The following is a 24476-nucleotide window of genomic DNA, read 5'->3' on the forward strand; positions in this document are numbered from 1 at the left end:
AGTTTCATTCCGTTGTTCCGAGTTGATCTGAAGACTTTTCCAATCCTCTTAGTGACTTTTTCTTTGTTAAAAACGATTAGCGACAAATCTAGCATCTTTTTCTGGTGTTATTGGAGACTGTACTCGTGTTTGGAGACTCTGACTTCTGTCGCTCTGCAGCTACTGTCCCCAACGAGCAGCGGGTGCTGCTGTAAGCCGCTCCACCGTCCCAAAGCACTCACAGGCGGTCACACTAGCCTCGTGCAGCAGCCTCAGGTAGCGAGTGAGCTAGCTAGCAAGCTGCACATAGAATTTACGTATAAATAAACGGACACATTTTATGATGTAGGCCAAAAATGAGCTTCCCCTCCTTGAAAGACCAGCAGCCGCCACTGAAGTGCACGTAGTGCAACTTACAGGGTAATCCAGGGACAGACACAAAATTTGAGGTAGCCAACAACCTGCTTTTATACATCCAATGAACTTCTATAAAAAATAAAATGAACCGTTTGGCAACCAGACCAGGCCTCTAACTGAGACTTTATTTGTCAGAATGTGTGGCCACACCAGGCTGGTAAATGGACTGGGTGTTTAATTGGAGTTTTATGGTATATTAAATTGAAAACAGTACAAAGACAAAATATTTAATGTTCAAAGGGATGAACTTTGTTTTTTGTAAATATTCACTCATTCTAAGTTTGATGCTACAACACGTTCCAAAAATCTTGGGACAGGAGCAACAAAAGACTGGGAAAGATGTGGGATGATCAAAAACACCAGTTTGAATCATTCCACAGGTCGACTGGGAACAGGTGATCATGTATCATGACAGAAGGAAGTGTCCTCAAAAGGCTCAGCTGGACGACACGAAGTTCACCACTTTGATAAAAACTGTGAGGACAAACAGTCCAACAGTTTAAGATTTCACACCTACATCCCATAATATCAAAAGATAAATGGAGGTGCATCATGGGTAACTTCACATCTTTGATGGGATGTGGGAGGGGTGGGCAATATATCAAATACACTCAATGTATCACGACATGTTCCCCGTAACGATGGAGCACCACTGTGACTATTAGGTCACATTTTGTGACCATGGAGCACCACTGCAACTTTTGAGTCACATCTTGTGACCATGGAGCACCACTGTAACTACTGAGTCACATTTTGTGACCATGGAACACCACTGTAACTACTGAGTCACATTTTGTGACCATGGAACACCACTGCAACTTTTGAGTCACATCTTGTGACCATGGAGCACCACTGTAACTACTGAGTCACATCTTGTGACCATGGAGCACCACTGTAACTACTGAGTCACATCTTGTGACCATGGAGCACCACTGTAACTACTGAGTCACATCTTGTGACCATGGAGCACCACTGTAACTACTGAGTCACATCTTGTGACCATGGAGCACCACTGTAACTACTGAGTCACATCTTGTGACCATGGAGCACCACTGTAACTACTGAGTCACATCTTGTGACCATGGAGCACCACTGTAACTACTGAGTCACATCTTGTGACCATGGAGCACCACTGTAACTACTGAGTCACATCTTGTGACCATGGAGCACCACTGTAACTACTGAGTCACATCTTGTGACCATGGAGCACCACTGTAACTACTGAGTCACATCTTGTGACCATGGAGCACCACTGTAACTACTGAGTCACATCTTGTGACCATGGAGCACCACTGTAACTACTGAGTCACATCTTGTGACCATGGAGCACCACTGTAACTACTGAGTCACATCTTGTGACCATGGAGCACCACTGTAACTACTGAGTCACATCTTGTGACCATGGAGCACCACTGTAACTACTGAGTCACATCTTGTGACCATGGAGCACCACTGTAACTACTGAGTCACATCTTGTGACCATGGAGCACCACTGTAACTACTGAGTCACATCTTGTGACCATGGAGCACCACTGCAACTTTTGAGTCACATTTATTTTGTGACCATGGAGCACCACTGTAACTTTTGAGTCGCATTTATTTTGTGACCATGGAGCACCACCGTGTTAGTTAGTGCCCTCAGTTCCCAAACACTGAAGTGTTGGTAAAGAAGANCCACTGTAACTACTGAGTCACATCTTGTGACCATGGAGCACCACTGCAACTTTTGAGTCACATTTATTTTGTGACCATGGAGCACCACTGTAACTTTTGAGTCGCATTTATTTTGTGACCATGGAGCACCACCGTGTTAGTTAGTGCCCTCAGTTCCCAAACACTGAAGTGTTGGTAAAGAAGAGGTGATGTCACACAGTGACAGGAAACAGACCCCTGTCACTACATTATTACAACCTGCTGCAGAATGAGTGGAGATTTACTTAAAACAATAAAGTTTATTGGTTTAAATAAATAAATATCTTGTCTCTGAACTGTCTTTAATTGAATGCAGATGAAAAAATACTGCAGATCATTGCATTCTGTTTTTATCTTTTTACAGTGTTGCAACATTTTTGGAGTTGGGGTTGTAATATTCTCGTGTAACATGAGCAGCTGAGTCTAATGAATGACACTTACACTTCCTCACACCAGGCGTCAGTCTCTGTGGTCCACCATGGTCCAACCTGCAGGACCAAACAAAGTCAGAATCAGCTTCACACACCTTCACTCATGTTAAACATGAGGTCATCAGAGGAACAATGTGGGAGCTGCTGATGTTTTATATTTACTGTCATCGACACTGTTCATTAGAGCCTGAAACATGTCAGTTTGCTGATTATGTTAAGGCCAACACTGTCCCAGTGTCCGTTTATTAGGCAGGAGAAATGTATTTAATACATGTCTAACATTAATAATTTAACTAGACTGTTAACTGCTGGTGCTGCCATCAATGCAAACCCAGCAACATTTGGTCTGACGACAGTTCGCCTCTGGGGGTAAGGGGCCGATATTTAAGGCTGATCTGGTGCAGCCAGCGGATATTCGAGCCAGGACTTCTGGTCATTTTGGCGGATCTTTATAAACATACATATGGTAGAGTGAAAAGTGAATGTAAAGCTTACCCATCATCAGGTGATAGCCGATGGGTTCAGAGGCTGCATGTTTGCCCTCCGCCTCTCCACACATACTGTTTACCTGCTGTTCAAACGTGATTGGTCAGTTCTACTCTGACCACAAATGAATGGAACCCAGAACATTTCAGATATCAGAATCTCGTCCCTACAGATTCTGGATACATATGTGTAATCTGTTAGATTACAGATTATTTCTGCTGCTGCTGTATATTAATATTATATGACCGTGTCTGTGCAGAGACTTTCATTTGTAAAGTAATTTAATCTGTCAGATTAATGTGATGTGGTAAAAAGTACAACATGAACCTCTGAGATGAAGCAAAGTACAAATATAAAGTGACGAAACATGGACATACTGCAGTACATGAAGCTGAGAGATGTCATTGTGTAACATGGTTTCTGTCCAGCAGTGAAAATGTTTGAGACACTGGGACAGAGACAGAAATGTGTCTCATGTGGAGGACTTACTGAAAGTTTGTTTTTGATATCAAAAGTGAAAACCAAGGTCGAATGTCGTGGTGACTGTTTGGAGAAGAACGGCTGATTAATAGAGCTGAGATCTCCTTTAAATGAGAGCTGCTCGTCTTGGACGAGGCTCTGGCGCCATCTGGTGCTGCAGACATGAAGTGCATCCTGTCAATTGGTATGAGGATCAGCTGTCTCCACTGTTTGGTTTACAACTGGCTCACAGTTTACACCAAGCTGAAGTATCTTACAACTAGATATCAGTTTGCTCTAATAGATTACAACCAGCTCAAATAATTCACACATAGCTCAACAACCCTATAACTAGCTTGAGTAGTTTACTCTGAGTTTAACTATCTCACAAGTAGTTTAAATAGTTTACACCTAGCTCAGTTAGCTAACAGCTAGTTTTCACCTAGATACATATATAAATATATGTTCTTACCTTCTTCTCGACCATCATTGTTGAGCAGTTTCTTTAAACTTAATTCCCAGATTAACTCATAACACGAACAGGTTCATCAGCTCCACCGTCTTTTTTACAAACCCAACCATGTCCAGTCCTCCCTCAGATACCGTGCTGTACAGATTTTTGTTGGATTATTTTTCAGACTGCTCAGTGTGCTTCCTCTTGTCATTTATCTTTTGTTGTATTTCTTCTGTATAATGTTAGTTTAGTTTTTTCATCCACTTTTCTCCCTTTTCTGTCACTGATTTTCTCCTGAAGTTGAGGAGACGTCAGTTTGTATCAGCCTGTGGTTTCTTGACCTCTCCTGACATGTTTCTTATTTTTTTATTTAGTATTTGGATTTTATGCAGTTTTATTTGTGTGCAACTAAAACTTAAACAATAAGTAGACTGAGGTGCTGTGTTTTTATAAGATATATCAACAAAAACATTTTCAAAGCAATTATTTTACTTTAGCATGGTTTCCCCGTCTCTAGTACGTACTGACGACAAGTAACGCTGAACAGAAACAGAAAATTAACTGGCAGTTTTCATGATCATGGAAATATGACTGTAGTCATTTAACCTAAAGAGCTAAACTGGTTTCATGCTTAAAGATTCTGTACGTGACTTTTTACGTGTATTATCTTTTTGTTTTATCTTTAAATGGCTGAACGAGTTGTGACTTTAAATCCGAGCTCTTCCCCAACTCTCTCCGTTGCCTCTCAGCCTGTGGACTGACTTCTGTCTGTGGGGTGAAATCTAAAGGATGTGACATCATGCGTGTCCCCAAGTGTCTCGCCTCTCTTCAGCTCTGCTACAGTGCCAACACTGTGCAACACAAGCTAACATTAGCTAAGAAATGGTGTCCGATAATGTCAACAAATGACCGGCTCCCACCACAACACAGAGTCCACACGTGTTTCTGTTACATATATTTTGCAGTGGTGTCATGAACTTGCTAACTAGCTAATTATTGTCTGGTTTGTAGTCTGATAACCAATAAATTAATCACAGTCAAAAATTAAAAAACTAAAAAAACTTCCAGCGCACACTAGACCATAGGATTGACAGGTTTATTATCAAAAATTAAAAACAGAAGAGGCAAACAACGTGTTTCACATGTTGCTTGAAGCAACATGTGAAACACGTTGTTTGCCTCTTCTGTTTTTAATTATCTAGTCGCAGCCCTGATAAAAAGAAAATGTGAAGTGTCTCATTCAAACAAGAACATTTTCCCGCTGTCACATTTCAGCCTGTATCAAAGTACGGAGGTTAAAGGTTCGACTCTCGGCCAAACACAAGGTCTAAAAGAAATCTACAAACACAAACAAACAAACAAACAGCCGGACGCGTCATTAGTTTCTTTAATAATTCTTCTTCCAGTACAAGATGCTGCATCACTTTTCTTTTTTTTTTTTTGCTGCTGTTTTTTTTTTTTTTTTTTTTTTAAGTTTTATTAACTTTTATTAGGAATGACATAATCAATAAAGATTTGTACACAGTGAGCGATCTGGACTGTCGGGGGAGGGGAGGTGTTGGGTTCCTTTGTGCTGATGTTTTTGGTCCGTTTGGATCCCAACGATTCTGAAAACTGAGTTTAAACTGGAACAATTTTTATTCTGCTACAAAAACCAAAAAGGAATGTCGTATCAGCAGATTATCATCGTGTCCTGATCAATCAATACTGGTCCATAAAAATATCAAAATGATATCATCAGGTTTTTAACAATACAGTAACAGAGTGAACTGTGTACCTGCGAGTACCCACACCTGTCAGGAAAATACTCGTAAACTGGCAGCAAGTAGACCGAAGTGTACTTTAAGTACTTTTACGAACTGAGGAAACTGAACCAGAACCCCGTTTACCGAAAGTGTCTAAAATAATCTTCAGATAAAACTAATGAAAATAAAAATGTTTGACTTCAGACAATCTGTGAAATAATGGTGGACGAACAGTTCCTCCTAAAGAACCTTCATGAACGCTGGTGCTCGCTGTGATGTCATATCTGATGTGAAATGAGAAATCTAAATTAGAAAATAAAACTAAACGCATAAATTAATAATTTCATAACTGATCTCCACTGTGGTGGAGGAAGGTGGATGCTGCTGTGTTTATGTTGTTATGTCGAAGTAAACGATCGTTACCTCCAACCTAACGTGTCAATCTCCTCTAACTGATGATTTTAGTCACGAACAAAGCACACTCATTTTGTTTGAGAGTTGCAGAGTGTTGGAAATATCGGCCATAGAGACGTCGGCCTTCTCTCTAATATAATGGAACTAGAAGGCACTCAGCGTGTGGTGCTCAAAGCGCCAAAAAACAAACAAACAAACATTTCTTTCCGGAAATAATGACCCAGTTACTAAAGATGACCCAAAGACTTTGTTGTGAGCAGTTTCATGTAGGAGCTATTTTCTTTCTATCAAGCTACACCCACCAATCGTATCACTGCACAGGAGGAAGAGTGGACCAGCGGTTCGTGACAGCGTGACAAGTAAACGTTGACGGTATCTTCCTCGGCTGACTTGTCACGTTAGCTAGCTCAGTGGCGCTAACAGTAGAACCATCAAGTTCCATTTAAGGATGCACAATATTGGATTTTTTGCCGATATCTGATACACTGATATGTAACAACTCATTTGACCGATAGCCGAAACCGATAGATATATCCACTTTCTCCCACCTAATTTTAGTGATCATCATCAAGTCTCTTCTGTAGATGAATTAACATCATATTATACACACATACTCTCATGGTGACGGCCCACCAGCAGATGGAGACATGAAACACTGTTCAGTGTCTGTGATATTCATTCATTGTGCTGAATAAGAAAAAGCATGTTGGCCAATTGTGATGGTTCACTTTAAAGCCGATATCGTCAGATACTGATGGTGTGCTGATATTATTTTGCATCCCTACTTCTGTTATCCTGGAGAGAAGGCCGACATCTCTGCGACCGATATTTCCTACACACACCAAAACTATCCAGACTGATAAACAGCTCTACAGGTAAAAGGAAAAAATATGCATTTTTGATTTTGGGGTGGACTGTCTCTTTAAGGACAAAATGCAAGGAGATACAAGTTTACGGAAATATTTGTTAGAAAAGTCACTAAATTGTGGAAAAACAGAAAACAGAAGATAATTTTTATTTGGAAAAACTAATTTTGTAAAATGACCCGAAGTGATCGTCACAAAGTGAGTCCAGAGGCCTCAGTGCTACGAAGCCAGTTCATCTTACCAGGATATCTAAACGCTATCTGGTTTGACTAACCCGAGTCACAGTGTAAAAGTAGCAGCACTTTGACTGTGGGTCATATTCAGTAAAATATCATGAGTCTTGGGTCAGACATTAGTGAATGCATCGTTTCTACACCAGAGAAGCCTGTTTACTGTAGAAACTTCATTTTCAATCACAAATACTCTTCAAACAGTTTAACGTCCTCACAGGAGCTTATTAATGTGCCCACATATTCCAGAACGTATTTCTCTACCTTCTGTCTCTGCAGGTCTGCTGCCATGTTCACTGAGGTCAGTGTGTTTATTTATTACTAATCATTAACTGTAGGTGAAGTGGCGACACCTAGTGTTCAAATTAAGAAGTGCAAAGGCAGGTCTTGCCACTGCAGCAGTTGATTTTGATACTGTAAAATATGACAGTAAGTATCTGGGTCACAAAACTTCAAACAAAGAGATGTGTGTGTTCAGACTGAGCCGCACTGATCTGCATGACGAGCAGAAAGCTCATGAATGAAAGAGTTTTAAATCACGTCTGGATTTGATCCAGATCAGAGATTTTAAAATGACATAAACACAAGATGATTATTAAACGATTTTACGTTCAAGACATTTTGATTATATTCTTAACACGGCTTACAGACAGGAATATACGCCTCATCTCTCTCTCAGGTACGTGGCCCTTAAGGACTCGATATGAAGGACTCGATCTGAAGGACTCGATCTGAGGGACTGACTCTAAACTTTAACCTTCTGCTGTGACGGTCAGTGAACGGGGTCCTGGTTCAGGAGCTGCTGGTCTGGTTCAGTAAAAAAAAGTAAAAAAAAAAAGTAAATGGAGTACTTAAACTTGGTCACTGAAGTTTTTGTGCTTGTGTATCAGTAAGTACTCCAAAATAAGTACTGGGACCTGGTCTTCACTGCGGCTCAGACCAGTTCAAAGATTATCTACAAGCCCCTGGTGATCACACCCACCCACAGACACACAGTACATGAACACACACACACGCGCACGCACACACACACACACACACACACACACACACACACACACAGACACTTGCATAAGAGCAAATCAGTCAGAGTCCACCCTGCCCACAGATATAATGCAAAAGAGCACAAAAGGTATGAAAAAGTAAGAAAAATTCATAAGGAAAAAACTTTATATATAGTATTTATAAAAAAGAGGAATAATACTTTGTTTTTCCGAGAGGTTAAAGGGTGTTGGAGTTTCTTTTAGCTACTGTCGGTGCCCACCGTGCTGCTGCTGCTGCTGCTGCTGCTGCTGCTGCTGCTGCTGCTGCTGCTCGCAGTGTCCACGCGCTCTCGTTTGTGGATCTGCTCGTGTGCTTTGAGGTGACCCGACTGGCTGAAAGTCTTCCCACAGTGGGGGCAGGCGTACGGCCGCTCCCCCGTGTGGATCTGCTGGTGAGCCTTCAGGTGGCCGAGGCGGCCGAAGCTCTTCCCGCACTGCGTGCAGCCGAACGGCCGCTCGCCCGAGTGGATCTTCTCGTGGGTTTTTAACACGCCCGAGTTGCTGAAAGTCTTCCCGCACTGCGAGCAGGTGAAGGGTTTCTCTCCCGTGTGGATCTGCACGTGGTTGCGGTAGCTGGTCTCCTTGGTGAAGCTCTTGCCACAGTGCTGGCAGCAGTACGGCCTCTCGCCCGTGTGACTCAGCTGATGAGCCTTCAGCTCCTTCGATTGGCCGAAGCTCTTCCCGCAGGTGACGCAGATGAACGGGCGCTCGCCGGTGTGCAGCCTCTGATGCGACCGCAGGTCGTCTGCCTTCGTGAAGCCTTTGGGACAGTGAGCGCACACGTACGGCTTCTGGCCCGTGTGGATCAGCTGGTGACGTTTGAGGTTTCCTGCTTGGCCAAAGCTCTTGCCGCACTGCGAGCAGGTGTAGGGCCGCTCCCCGGTGTGGATGCGCTGGTGCGTCTTCAGGTTTCCCAGCGTGCTGAAGTTCTTCCCGCACTGCGTGCAGGAGAAAGGCTTCTCACCCTGCATGTTACGAGGTTTCCTCACCGTCGGGCTCTGGGTTTTGGTCGTGACCAGACTACCACCACCTCCTCCCTGCCCGGCCGGCACCACCCCCTCCGCCGTCTTCCCCTGCTCGGCCGGCTGCAGCTCGTACAGCGCCCCCCCTCCAAACTCAGGGTCCAGTTTGCCCATGCCGTCCATCAGCAGGGCGTCGGGCCGCAGCTTGTTGAGCTCGGTGCGGAGCTCGGCCATGTGGATGGACTCCAGGCCGTTGTGCGGCAGGTGGGTGGACATGGTGTTGGACTCTGGGTACTCACACTTCAGGGAGCTCAGCTCGGTGGTGTAGTAACACTGCAGGTCCACGTGGTGGTCCGACTTGATGTACTCCAGAGTGTCCGTCACCTGCAGCACACAAACACACAGCATCAGTCAGACAGGCACAGAGAGCACACTGTTACACACAACCAAAGAATAAACTCTGACCTGATCTATGAGCAGACAGGAAACACACATTTTATACTCTCAGCAGTTTTAAAGACACAGTGACGGATTCTTTCCTGAATTGTGTTTGTAATTTTGGTGACTGAGTTTATTTGTCCAGTCAATCAAACTCAAAAAGTAGAAACTGCAAAAGTAATATTTCGTAGTTTTTATTGGTCCTAACAGCCTCATGCATCATACTGAAAAGTAAACCTTCGTGGATTTAGTGAAACATTCTTTTTGTTAAGGTCTAAAGCAAAGTTTTTAGGTTTTAAAAAAGGGACACAGTCTGGGTTACGGGGCTACGAGCACATACCTGCTGTCTTTTCTTTAGTTTTGGAGGTCAGTTTTTTCAGTAAAACTAGGGCTATATGGCCCTCCAAACGGAGTTTTTTCAGAGGCACACTTCAAAGCGAGTGCTACGAGAAACCTCCCAGAATGCCTTGCGGATCACTGGCAAGATGGCAGGGAAGGCTTCACAGGCAATGAAAGAAAACCATAAATGTAAGTATTTTCTTCGCACAGGCAATGAAAGAAAACCATAAATGTAAGTATTTTCTTCGTAACTAAAGATTTAAAGACTATGTTAACCATCGGAAATGTTGTTTCAATGTATTATATACATTTGTTCTAACAAACATAACAAAAAAAAAATCGCTAGTTGTGAGGTTTCCCCGGCAACATACTCGTCGCGTCTTTTTATTTTTTATGACGTCACTGGCGACTAATGATGACGTTTCCGGGTATGAAGGGTTGTCCCATTTCATAGGGGAATATTTCAACCCTTGCCCCTTGTAACTTTGTTGCAAGGGGCAAGGGGCACTCAAAAAAGAGGGGTAGGGGTAGGGGCAAAAATGAGAAATGGGATTGGGCCATCATCATTCATTACACAGTGTGTGTGGGCTGACTGGTTCTATCAGCAACTTTGGAGCATCTTTACTCTTATTATCATCTAACACTGTGTCCCCTGATGATGTGCCAGAGAGAGACGTCCTGTACGTCTTAGGACCCAGACACACCAAACCGACTTCAGAGAACAAGCGATGATGAATCATGTCGCCTTTGTCTCAGCAAAAAGACTTCTACCAACGGCCAGCCAAACCTGAAGACACCAGATTTCGATCCCTGAATTGACCTTGATCCACTGAGTATGATGGTTTCCTTGAGTCAAACCACAGATCAACTGACTATATTTCCCTCTGACACTCGAAAAAGCTGTCAGCCCTTATTTCTGGCGTCTAAATGCTGAATGTGTGATTTTGAAAATCAAGCAGAAAGATCACTGATTGGATCCACTGTTACCATGACAACCATAAACCTGCTGACAGGATTAGAGCACACCAAGTATAAGAGTCAAACTGAGCAGCTACTATTCAATCCAACAGAACAGAGCAGCTCACTCGTCACCATAAATCCTCTCTGTGATGTTCAACATCTCCTCCCACCTTCATTCACTCTGTCACCACTATGAACACATGATGTTGTTTGACCTGAACTGAGGAACAGTTTGTCCTTCACCCTCCATTTCTCTCTCTTTGGTCTGTTGGTGTCATTGTGAGGACGTCACTGATCATTTTTTGTGTAATCTGTGCAAAGTGTCTTTGACTACAATGAAAAGCTCTCCATAAATAACATTATTATTATTGTTAGTTTGTCTCGTGCTGTTGTGTTTTTATGATTTTATCTAAAACGATTTTCTCTGTATTTTTTATAACACTGACTGATCCTTGATCCTAACGTTAACCCAGGGCTGGGTTAACGTTACTTCCTCAAACAAACTACAAACTACAGTTACCGCCTTGTAGTTGCCTGTCGTTTGTTTTGTTTTGGGTTTTTTGTCTGGTTCTGCTCTGTGGTTCAGTTTGTGAGTCTTTAAAGTGTAACTGAGAAATCTAAATTAAATCTTATAAAAGACAGTAAAGGACCGTTCTCAGACTAATACAGGCCTATCCTGTTACGGCTAACAGGAGAAAATGCAGAGAGCTGAGACAGAGTCGCTCAGGTGTAATCAGGTGTCAATGAACTTAAGATCTGGAAACAGGCCGAGCTCAGCAGGATCCAGATCATCCATCGGGATCCAGATCATCCATCGGGATCCAGATCATCCATCGGGATCCAGATCATCCATCATCCATCGGGATCAAGATCATCCATCATCCATCGGGATCAAGATAATCCATCATCCATCAGGATCAAAATCATCCATCATCCATCAGGATCAAGATCATCCATCATCCATCGAAATCAAGATCATCCATCATCCATCGGGATCAAGATAATCCATCATCCATCAGGATCAAAATCATCCATCATCCATCAGGATCAAAATCATCCATCATCCATCAGGATCAAGATCATCCATCAGGATCAAAATCATCCATCATCCATCAGGATCAAGATCATCAATCATCCATCAGGATCAAAATCAGCCATCAGGATCAAAATCATCCATCAGGATCAAGATCATCAATCATCCATCAGGATCAAAATCATCCATCAGGATCAAAATCATCCATCAGGATCCAGATCATCCATCAGGATCAAGATCATCCATCATCCATCAGGATCAAGATCATCCATCATCCATCATCCATCAGGATCCAGATCATCCATCATCCATCATCCATCAGGATCCAGATCATCCATCGGGATCCAGATCATCAGGATCAAGATCATCCATCATCCATCAGGATCAAGATCATCCATCATCCATCAGGATCAAGATCATCCATCGGGATCAAGATCATCCATCGGGATCCAGATCATCAGGATCAAGATCATCCATCATCCATCAGGATCCAGATCATCCATCAGGATCAAGACTCAGACTTTCTGCCTCCTCACACATATTGAACAGGTGAACTGAGTTTCAGGTGTGTTTTAGCAGCTTCACTTTAAAAAACACAAACCCTGGATCATCCACAGAGCACCTGGAGAGCACTTTCACAGAGTAGATTCAGAGTGAACTCTCTTTATCTACTATAAGAGTCGATTCACTCCAAATCACACGAGGGAACAGTTCAGCTTAAACTCCGTCAGGTGGACGAGTTCAAGACTTTTTATAGAACACAACATCTTGTTCTGTTGGCGCTAAGTTTAAACAGCCGCTGGTTTTTCAGCCGTCTGAAGATTTAGGAGATTTTTTATTTTTGTCATCAGTTCCTCTGACACAGAGTCGGTTTTCATTTATTTAGCAGCTGTTTGCTGTTTTTTAATCTGTCTGAATGTTACAGGCTGTTTTTTATCAGGTTTGAACACACAGCCTGCAGTCGGTCTAATATTCATAAAGTCAAACACTGGAGGGAGCAGTTAGTGAGGAGTTTTCATGGTGTGTTCACACTGAACCTTTCACACTGAGCAATTACAGACGCAAAGAGACGCAGATCTGCACTGGGCCACATTAATGATACAAATGTGAAATTTGAGCAAACTGAACTTTTTAAACCTGAGTGAGACATGGTGGTCAGATCTGGTTCAGAGTCTCTCTGACGTTACCCAGAATCAGAAACGGAGGACGGACTTACCGTTGCCATCTGTGGACACCTGGAGCTCTATGACTCAACGTAGAGTCGTACAAAGACAGAATACATAAAGGAGAGAGCTTGGAGAAAAGCGACTGAATCCACATGACCACATGATGAGGTCTGAATATATTATGTGACTTGTTAGCTGTTGTGTTGAGCTGCTTCTTAGCAAAATGCTCTGAGGAGTTCAAGTTGGTCTTTTATTGTGAAAGGTATATAAAGGGAAGCGGTGACTGAGACATTTTATGACCTTCATTACCATCGTTCCTTAGATTCTGTTGACCTCTGTTTGCACTGATACACTTTTATTTTTTTTAGGTGCTTGGCTCTCCTCGCCGCCATTCAATATAAAACATTTAGTGGGACCACGGAGCGTCAGGAGGTGAGGACTGTATGCAGGTTATACTGTTCTTTAGGTTTATGGATCAGGACTGGTCCTGAGTGACGGATCAGCTGATGGTGGCGCACTCGATAGAACCTGTGTTAAATCATTACATGTCTTCAGACTGTTGACCTGAGCGCACATATTGATCCCCTACTTGTACCCAGAAACAAAAGTGTGACTTCCTGTCTCCGCCCCGGACTCAGAGCGCCCCCCACCCTGTCAGAATCTACCTGTGAGCAGGTGTGAGCGGCCTCCATCTTTACCTGGGAGATGTAGTCGAACACAGAGCTGGGCTCGTAGTGCGACTTGTAGTCCAGCTCTGTGACGTCGCTGTGGTGGAAGTGGCCCAGGTGGTGGTCGCCATGGTGACTGTGGTGCTCAGACTTGATGTAGTCGAGGCCGCTGATCTCCATCTTGATCTGGTCCTGGCCCAGCTCGGCGGTGGACAGCGGTTGGATCTCTGACAGGTCCACGGTGCGGATGGGCTCCAGGTCGCCATCCTCCGGCTCACTCTTCACGCACGGCAGCATCACCAGTGGCTCAGCGATCTCTGCCGCCAGCGAACCGAGTGTGGGCGTGGGGCAGTCGGGCCCAGTGCCACAGTCCACCTGCAGAGCAGCGTCCAGAGGCGGGGGAGGGGAGCCGCACTCGGGGGGTAGGCCGAGGCTCAAACATTCAGCCTCTAAGTCCGTCATGGTGAGGGGCGGAGCTAATCCTCCTCACCTCACCTGAAGTATCGCTGAGGTTACCACAGTCTGTCTTCCTCTCCTCCTCCTCCTCCTCCTCCTGCCCGAGTCCTTCCTCCCTCCCACCTCTGTGGAAATCTACCTGTCCAGAGAGGGGAGGAGCTTGGAGGTAGGGGGCGTGTCCCTGAGAGCGTCTCCTCCAGCAATCCAACAAACGGTCGCCACAACGTCCTTCTGATGTCACCACCCACAGCTAACTGGGCCCAGCCTGCAGAGACAGAAGAGAGACGTTTCAAACACAACATGTAAACATGGACTTCCTGTTGGGACGTTCTGAAGTGTGGGACTGGCATCATCCAACAAGACGTAAACACAGACCTTTTTTTTGCTTGTGTTGGGCTGACATCCATCAATCACTAATTGGTTAATTTTAAAGAACCGAAAAAAAAAAAAAAAAAAAGATGCGAAATGAGAGAGGCCTCTCCTTCCAGTTCGGCGCTCCGTTGGCTCAGTGAGCTTCAGCGCCAAATTTCAGGGCCTGAGTGAAGAAACTTTAAAGTTTTGACTTTTATTTTATTTTCCATTGGCTTCGCTGACTAACTGTTAACTTGTGGAAACCTAGCACCCACTGCCCACCTGCTGGTCTACACAGGTTCCTGAGCCGCTCTGCAGGATGCATCACCTGTGACAAGATGGAGCTAACATTCACTTGCTAGTCGTGCTGCACAATCAGCGATTACAGCTGATAACACTTTGGCAGAACATGTTGCTGCAGAAACATTGTGCCAACCGTTCTCCGGCAGCGAAGGTAGTGCCAGCACCGAAACGATGTCTGTATAAAAGGGACAGCGGGCAGGACAGGATCGTGGGCGAGACGGGTGTGACTTTTTGATGACGTGTTGTGTGTGACCGACCGCAGGAGATTTAAAAGGCTGTTAGCAGTTAGCAGCTACCTCAAACAGTGAGGTCCAGGAGCTCCTTACCCCCCGAGCAGAGGACGAGAGCAGCCGCCATATAACAGGGACGTTAAATGATTGTTACTGACATGTGATGTCATTGTTATTGTTATTGTTTATAAAGAGCTGCTGACATGTATGTTATATGTCACACTAGAAGCTGACACTGTTGTGTTACATGTCACGGCCGTCACGCCTCTTCTGATTCTGTGATGTCATCATGCTGTCTAAAATCACACACTGGAGCCACATGATGCCACCGTCATTTGGTTCTGTTTAAAAATGTAAAGGCGGCGTAAAGACGGGACTTTGTAGCACCTCTATAGCACCATCTCTGTGTGAAAAAGGGCCACTGTTAGCGCTGCTAGCCATGCTGACACTGCTAATAGTGCTAAAATAGTGAGCAGTGCTAAAGGGGTTTAACGGCTCAAAATTGAGCCACGTACTCACCAAAGCGAGGTGGGCAGAGACCTGAGGGGGGGCACAATGTTTCCACATTAACACTGATGGGTCGGGACGGTGTGCCTAGGGGTAGAGGCTGAAGCGAGAGGTGCTACTAGCTAGCTAGCTCCTACCAGACCCAGGTGGTGCGCAGTGCAGTGAACTGAAGAGCAGCAAAATTAACCTACAGTCCAACATGTGTAACAGGTCAAAAATATTCTCGGGGGTTTACCAATTACCAGTAACCGTTGACATCCCCGCTCGCAACGCAAATTCAGTGAAACCATCTCTGAAGTTCGTTTTCTGGCATAAATATGATTTCTGACATGGATCAGTATATCGTCATTGATCACTTTAGTCTTTAGATTTGGATTGACTTTGTATCTTCCTCCTAAACGTTCACATGATAAAATGCTCCACAAAACTAATTTTGAATCAGTCAGAGAGCAGCCAGTCATCCTGCATGATCAGCAGGTAAAGGTGTGTTTGTCAGACAGACAGGTGAAACCTTAGCTGGGATGTGCACCTCCCCAGAAATGTAACTAAACATGGTGGTGACCATTTCCCTCAGTGGAAGCAAAGCTTTGATTTACTTTAATTTCACAGACAACAAATTGTGAAGACAATAAAGCCTCCACACACTGTGTGTGATTTATCCTGGCTGAATATGAGCAGAGGAAATCTCTGCTAGCTGCTAGGCTAATTTATACAATGTAAAATGCCATAGGCTTGTGCTAATAACGTTAGCATGTTATATTTGTGGGGAAAATGTGTCCAGATAAAGACAAATGTTTGTGAATGCTGCCAGTCTGCTCAGTACACTTATGAAACACCGCTCAGCTGCTCAGGATCAAACTACTTATTTCTGGGAGATTTTCTTGTGGATGAAAACAGAAATATAAACTGTGTTTTCCTGGATGAGCTGTTTAGGCGTGATGTTTTACATCAGTTTGGAGAATCACACTGCTTCCTGTCACAGAAGTAACACATTAAACTGAGCTAAAAAGTTAATTATGGCTTTAAAAAATCAAAATTATATATATACTGCAAAGCCAACAGTTTAGACCAGCAGAGGGAGGAGACACAGGTCTGTTTAAAATATGAAGTTCTGTTTCAGTACTGCAGCTTCAGAAAACTTCCTGTAGGTACCTAAATGTGAAGGTCAAGTTAATTTTATTTTCTATATAGCTCCAGATCACAACAGAAGGTTCCCTTTCCTATAGAACAGGTCTATACCTTGTCCTTTTATTAAACAAACTAAAGAGCCTTATGTTATTTATCTTATTTACAACACGGCATGTCATTTCTGTCTCTACGTGGTCGCACGTTTACATTTCCTCTGCTCTCTGTATAGCACACGGCGGAGATCTGCCCGATGCACACACGGGGTTCGAACCATGATTTTTCAGGCTGAAGCCGTCCCGAGCCCGACGCAGTTTGTTACCTGACACAGTTAGTTATGGACAGTGTGTAAATGACCATCAAAAGACTGCTGTTACGCACTATAACAGGGGAAACAAGTGCACATTTTGTATATTTCACTTGTGTATTTCCATTTTCTGCAGCCTCCTCCATCTCCTCCAGCACATCTCAGAGGTAAATAATGTACTTTTCACTGCACTACATTAGTCTGACAGCTTTAGTTACTTTTCACATGGCGGTGTTTCGTCCCCTTCCTGTGCAGTGGAAATACGGAGATACAGTAGTGTTGATATTGTTACGTACTAAAGTTTGTTTTGGAGTTCCGCAAGGGTCTGTGCTCGGACCAATCCTATTTACTCTATATATGCTTCCTTTAGGTAACATCATTAGAAATCACTCTATAAATTTCCATTGTTATGCGGATGATACTCAGTTGTATTTATCGATGAAGCCAGAAGAAAGTAATCAATTAACTAAACTCCATAACTGCCTTAAAGACATAAAAACTTGGATGCGCACCAATTTCCTGATGTTAAATTCAGACAAAACTGAAGTTATTGTTCTTGGCCCCAAACAACTCAGAGACTCTTTATCTGATGACATAGTTTCTCTAGATGGCATTGCTCTGGCCTCTAGCACTACCGTAAGAAACCTCGGAGTAATATTTGATCAAGATTTGTCTTTTAATTCTCATTTAAAACAAACCTCACGGACTGCATTTTTTCATCTGCGTAATATTGCGAAAATTAGGCCTATCCTGACCCGAAAAGATGCAGAAAAATTGGTCCACGCTTTTGTTACCTCTAGGCTGGATTACTGTAACTCGCTATTATCAGGTAGCTCTAGTAAGTCCTTAAAAACTCTCCAGCTAATTCAGAATGCAGCAGCACGTGTACTAACAGGAACTAAGAAACGAGATCATATTTCTCCTGTTTTAGCTTCTCTGCACTGGCTCCCTGTAAAATCCAGAATTGAATTTAAAATCCTACTGTTAACTTATAAAGCTCTAAATGGTCAAGCTCCATCATATCTTAGTGAGCTCATAGTGCCATATTATCCCACCAGAACACTGCGCTCTGAGAACGCAGGGTTACTCGTGGTCCCTAAAGTCTCCAAAAGTAGATCAGGAGCCAGAGCCTTCAGCTATCAGGCTCCTCTCCTGTGGAATCATCTTCCTGTTACGGTCCGGGAGGCAGACACCGTCTCCACATTTAAGACTAGACTTAAGACTTTCCTCTTTGATAAAGCTTATAGTTAGGGCTACTGTCATTACCTGCATCTCTCTCTCTATTATTTTTATTTTTATTCCTCTCTGTTGGTTTCAGTCTCTGCGTCTTCAGTTTTCTGTCGAACATTGTTGAAACCAGGGCTGTAGTCAACCAAAGAAAATCTTGGTCGACTACAGTCTCACATAATCTTCAACTAATCGATTAGTCGTTGGGGAAAAAAATCTGCACATTATTTTTACTTCTGCGGTGGTGTGTCTGTGTCACTCTGCAGTTACACCTCCAAAACATGAGTCGGCGGTGGAGGACTGTGTTAAGTGCTGTAAAGTTTAGTTCAAATCAAACTTTTATATAGTTGATTCAAAACACACATTAAACACACATTAAACATGGCTTAATAGAGACAGTTTCAAACACAAGTACACAAATCAGCTTCACTATAACTCGCAGCATTCACAGACAAACACTTGTCTTTATCTGGACACATTTCCCCCACCAATACAACATGCTAATGTTACTAGCACAAGTCTATGGCATTTTACATTGTATAAATTAGCCTAGCGTCTAGCAATCTTTTCCTCTACTCATATAAAACCAGGGACAACAGCAACATGTAACAACGGTAACGGCACATAATTCAGCTCCACTACAACTCACAACATTCACTGATAAAACAACTGTCTGATACTAAACACGTTTTCCAAACAAATACAACATGCTAACGTTATTAGCACAAGCCTATGGCATTTTACATGGTATACATTAGCCTAGCAGCTAGCAGAGATTTCCTCTGCTCATATGAAGCCAGGATAAATCACACACAAGACTTAAAATGCTATTTTAGTGGAGGCTTTATTGTCTTCACAATTTATTGTTTATCTGTGAAATACAAGTAAATACAAGCTTTGTTTCCACTGAGGGAAATGGTGTCAGCTTACAGAGACAGACAGGAGGTCTGCGTCACCGCGACGCTGAGCGCGAGGGTGGGCGAGTTCAACTTTCTGTCAACAACGGGGGTGTTTTGAAAACACCCCCGTTGACAGGTAACTTAGCCTGTCCCCCCGCCGCAGGAAATAATGGATTAATCCTCGAAAGCTGTTGATGTAGCACTTTTCTCCTTATGAAAGTAACACGGCGATTATTCGACCAATGAGAATTTGGTCGGACGAGAGCACAGCGACCAAATAATCGACTAGTCGACCAGGAGACTACAGCCCTAGTTGAAACAGCAGCTGATGTTTCTGTAGTGAGACATTAGAGTGAGACGCCTGACCAGGAGGGCGCATCTCTTATCTCATAACGACACTGTTCACGTATGGTGTGTGTTCGGTCTGCTAACCCCTATTTTCTCAGAAATTCCAAATATTTCCTACTAACCTGATTTATTCTAGAGTAAACATTATCCTCATTGTCTTTCTCTCGGCTGCTGCTGTTTGACAGTGACACAGAATTTAGAATAAAGGCGTATTGTAATGACGATATACGGATCAACGTTTTCACTTTGCACTGATGACACTGGATCGATACATCGATCAAGACTGATGGATCATTACACCCCCAGCAAATATGCAAGGTAATTCCAAAAAATATTTGAATTAGGGATGTTGGCACTGATCAAGTTTTTTCTTTTTACAAAATCAGAATCGGTAATAAAGATCGGAGGAATCAAAACAACAAAAATGGCCAGGTTTCTCATCTATGTTGTTCATTGTTGCCTCCACTTTCCAAAGTACTGTAACCGAGCGTCCTGGGTTCACCTAACTGAGTGCAGCTAATGAGCAATAAACGGACAGGAGTCAAGACACCAGGTTCAGCGGTCACTGCTTCTCTCTTTATTCTGAGCAACACAGCCACACCTAACGGCAGAACCTGAGACAGCTTGGATGAATTCTGTTTTTTTTTTTCTTTCTTAATGCTTTGCAAAGTATTGGATCGGACTTGGTATCGGACTCGGTTTCAAAATAAAGGACTCGGTATCGGACTCGGTTTCAAAATAAAGGACTCGGTATCGGACTCGGTTTCAAAATAACGGACTCGGTATCGGACTCGGTTTCAAAATAAAGGACTCTGTATCGGACTCGGTTTTAAAATAAAGGACTCGGTATTGGACTCGGTTTCAAAATAAAGGACTCGGTATCGGACTCGGTTTCAAAATAAAGGACTCGGTATCGGATCGGATCCAAAAAAAATAAACAAATAAAATAAACAATAAACAATAAAATGCAGATCCACAAGTGTAGAGTTCAGATTCACAAATAAAAACTGGACTCACAAATATCTGTTTTAAAGTATAACATGTCAGAAAGATTTCACAAATGTTTTTCATTTATTTGTAAATGTGTGTATTTGCTGGGTGGGTGCAGTGATGTACCAGTCTTAAGGTATACAGAGACATAAAAGTTGACGGTTATCGTACGATGTACATTTGTTTATCTACGATAACTGGACGTTGAGTCTCTCATTTATCTGAGTTATTTTCTGAGGGGAGACTTTTTACACAAACTTCATTAACAAAATGTTTCAGTTTTAGTAATAAAACGTTTGTTCAACCAACAAAAACCTTGTTTCCTTTAAGGATCATTCTGACCGATAATAATAATAATAATAATAATAATACTGTGATATTTTCTTAAACAGTTATGATACCTTGAAAGTCTCATACTGTCGGAGCCCTATCTGCAGATGTTTTATCTTATCTGCAAAATATTTTTTGAGTTGGTCTAAGTTGTTTTATATTAACAGATTACACATTAACACACAGACTGTGGAGCTGTTCACAAAAATAATGTTAGTACTAATCTAACTCCATATTGTCGACACTTGAACGTGCATGACACAAATACTACTGTAAGTACTGCCATGCTTTTGTGAAGATATATCGTATCTTCACACAGTGCCAAGTGTTGACTTTTTAGACTGAAAACTTTATCTGATTACACAAAACAGATGTTGACAGTTTTTGTTTGGGGACAAAACTTACAGTTGGAAAAAGGTGATAAATCAAAACATATGTTATCACAATACTCAGCAGATCACTCCATATTTAAAAATGCAATAATATTGTACTGTGGATCCTTTGATGATTCACACCTCTAACTGTTACTACCAGTAATGTGACGTGCTACATTTACTCAAGTATAATATGAGGTACTCTGAGTATTTCCATCATGCTATACTTCACTACATGTCAGGTAAATGTTGTACTTTGATTTTAAAGGTTTACAGCAGTCAGATGCAACACACACAAACATACACACACACAAACTGCAACATGAACACTTTAACTTTCTCTGCACACCTTTACCTGTGTGGTGTTGAGACTGCAGACTGAGTGTTACCTGCACAGGTAGTTACAGTGTGGCTGCAGTGAGGGTCACAGTCGTGTCTCAGCAGGCTGCCGCACACACTCAGTGTAAAGTTTGCAGGCTGGTATCAGCTCTGGCAGCCGTTACCGTCAAAGCACAAGTCTGCACCGAGCTGATCAAACAGAGACCGCTCACAGAGTGTTCGGTACCGGCTGCAGCCCCCGGTGAGCTCAGTGTGGAGCGGTTACCTGTCTGTTCAAACACTCAGGTAGCCTTTTCAAGTCGCCACGCAGCCTCCGCACCGAGCGGACTGACTCAAAGAATCTGGCGGTGATTTTCCTCTCTGAGGATGAGTCCACGTTAACGGCTCATCCTCCGGTTCATCCGCGGAGAGTCGTAGTTTCGGTGGTTGTTGCTCTGCGGGGGGAAACTCCGCATGACAGGGGAGGGAGACGGATTTAAACCCGCTTTTCTGGCATACAAAGACAGGGCAAGATGCCATGTCTAGCTAGCTAGCAGAGCTAGCCAGTGGCCATCTTGTTTATCACACTAGGAGCCCGCTAAGCTAACTAGCGGGGCTAGCTGCTGTTAGCTGCTGTTAGCACGGGGGGAGAAAGTGAGAGTGAAGCGGGGAGGAGAGGCAGGCAGCGGGGGGGCAGCAGCTGCCTCTGCCGCTGTCTGCTGCACTTTCTCCGGGCAGCAGGGTGAGTGTGCGCGGCGGGGAGCGGCTGACAGCTCCGACACAAAAGAAACCAACTGTGTCAAATTATGAAATCTGTGCGGCGACACGCGCGGCGCGGATCTGTCACCGAGCGGTACAAGAAGCAGGAAACCGAGCGGAGCGGAGCGGCAAGAAAGAAAAGGCGGCTCACCGGAGCCGAGCAGGCGGGGAACAATCGGCGGGGTGAGCGGTACTTTACCTGCGGGTGGTCCGGTTCATGGCCGGCTGTCCTCACCTCGGTCACTTGTAGCTGAACTCCGCCGGACCCGCCACGTCCACCTCGGCAGAACAACCCGCCGCCTCGCCTCCTCTCCTCCCCTCTATCACTGACTAATTCCGCTCCCTCCTTCCTTTCCTCCCTCCTTCCTTTCTCGCTTCTCTCCCCCTCCTTCCTTCCTTCCTTCCCTCCTTCCTGCCTGCCCACTGCTCGCTCGTGCGCATACCCGTTCAGGCGGGTATGTAGGTAACTACGGCAACGGTAGTAGGTGGGTATAGTTTTCGGCGTCGCGCGCAGTTGCACGAGCGGGTACGCGCGCGGCACATTGTTACACCACCACCACCATCTTCATTTTCATCATCATCATCTTCGTCATCTTCACCTCGCGCTCGGTTTGTTGTTGTTTTGTTTTGAAGCTCCACGCGCCTGTTGTTTGATGAGTGAATGAAGGTGAGCAGCACGCGCCCCGCTGGTCTGAGTCACTGCGGTCAAGTGGCGATTCAGTGACGTCACGTCAGGACAATTAACATGGCCATTATATCTAATTATGTCATCATAATACAACATGACGTCACAAATAAAACATTATTTATTGTATTTATTATTTATTTAATCAATTAATTGATTATGTATTTTTTATTAGTAGTAGAATATAATTTATTAATATTGATTTAATTAATCTTTAAGACTAAAACTACAACAGTGATTGTTAAAGTGGAGAAAATATTCACATCTTTAACTTTAGTAAAACTGCTGCAAGTATTAAAAGTAAAAAAACAAAAAAGTAATCAGAACTTATTTGAAATAGATTTAAATAATTAGGAAGGAAAAGTAGCAAATTCTCATACTTGTTAGGATGGAGCCATGAGGGTTGTGTCATGTTTGCATAAAGAAATACTTTATTATTATTATTATTATTATCATTATTATTATTATTATTATTATTGTTGTTGTTATGAAAATAGCTGCCAAGGAATTTTGTGTAAATCAACTAATTGATTAATGGATTAATTGTTTCAGCTGTACTTACATTAACTATTTAGGAGTTTAGGTTGATAATGAAACATATTTCATCAACTCTCTCTTATGTTCTGTGTGTAAAAAAAAATCTGTGTAAAGTAAAACTCAGATAAATTTAGTTGAGCAAAAGTAAAAAGTGGCGTGAACAGGAAGCACTCCAGTGAAGTACATAGCCTATTGGACAGCTGTAGTTCGATCCATTGGGACCTGGGTTGGGAACTGGAGAGTCGCTGTTCACGTCTGGACCAAATATGGAGGTTTCCTCCAGGTGCTCTGACATGTTCTCCCCGTGTCAGCGTGGGTTTCCTCCAGGTGCTCTGACATGTTTTCCCCCGTGTCAGCGTGGGTTTCCTCCAGGTGCTCTGACATGTTCTCCCCTGTGTCAGCGTGGGTTTCCTCCAGGTGCTCCGACATGTTCTTCCCATGTCAGCGTGGGTTTCCTCCAGGTGCTCCGGCTTCCTCCCACAGTAAATTGTCCGTAGGTGTAGAGTTACAGTTGACCATCTCAGATGAAACTTGGCAGGCAGCCATTGAAAGAGTGCACAAGTCCTCACTTTGTGTGCGACATGGGTTACTCCAATTCAGTGTTCTTCACCGTCTGCATCTGTGTAGAAGTAGACTGGCCAAAATTTACCCTGACACAGATCCTACTTGTCAGAGATGCTTTGGCGCCCCAGCCACTTTGTCCCATATGTTTTTCTCATGTAAATCAGTTGCCCTCTTCTGGTCCTCTGTATCTGACACATTATCTCAAATGTTTGACGTTTTTCTAAACAACTTTTTATGTCGGGGCTTCAGGACACTTGGATCACTACGGACGAGCAGTATGGAGATATTTTGTGGTTTCAATTATGTGTTTTTGGACGTTTGAATCTGGGGCGCCGTCAGCATCCATTAGGTGGAGTTGTGTTGCTACCTCCTCTCCCCTTGGAT

The 24476-nt window shown here is 43.4% G+C and overlaps 1 protein-coding gene across 2 annotated transcripts; it reads right to left on the bottom strand.

Moving 5' to 3' along the window:
* Positions 1–5367: 5367 nt before the first annotated feature.
* Positions 5368–22890, bottom strand: si:dkeyp-113d7.1 (uncharacterized protein LOC407709 homolog). Of its 2 annotated transcripts, none has more exons than XM_050068430.1 (3): positions 22542–22890; positions 13813–14503; positions 5368–9562 (listed from the first exon to the last, which is right to left on the bottom strand). In XM_050068430.1, the coding sequence occupies exons 2-3, from the start codon at positions 14242–14244 to the stop codon at positions 8417–8419; spliced, it is 1578 nt and encodes a 525-aa protein (XP_049924387.1). In that variant the 5' UTR covers positions 14245–14503; positions 22542–22890; the 3' UTR covers positions 5368–8416. The 2 variants fall into 2 exon arrangements, with proteins under 2 accessions (XP_049924387.1, XP_049924386.1); XM_050068429.1 differs by having other exon boundaries at positions 22506–22890.
* Between the last annotated feature and the right edge of the window lie 1586 nt (positions 22891–24476).

The sequence above is a fragment of the Epinephelus moara genome, chromosome 18, assembly GCF_006386435.1.
Source record: "Epinephelus moara isolate mb chromosome 18, YSFRI_EMoa_1.0, whole genome shotgun sequence".
NCBI lineage: Eukaryota > Metazoa > Chordata > Actinopteri > Perciformes > Serranidae > Epinephelus > Epinephelus moara.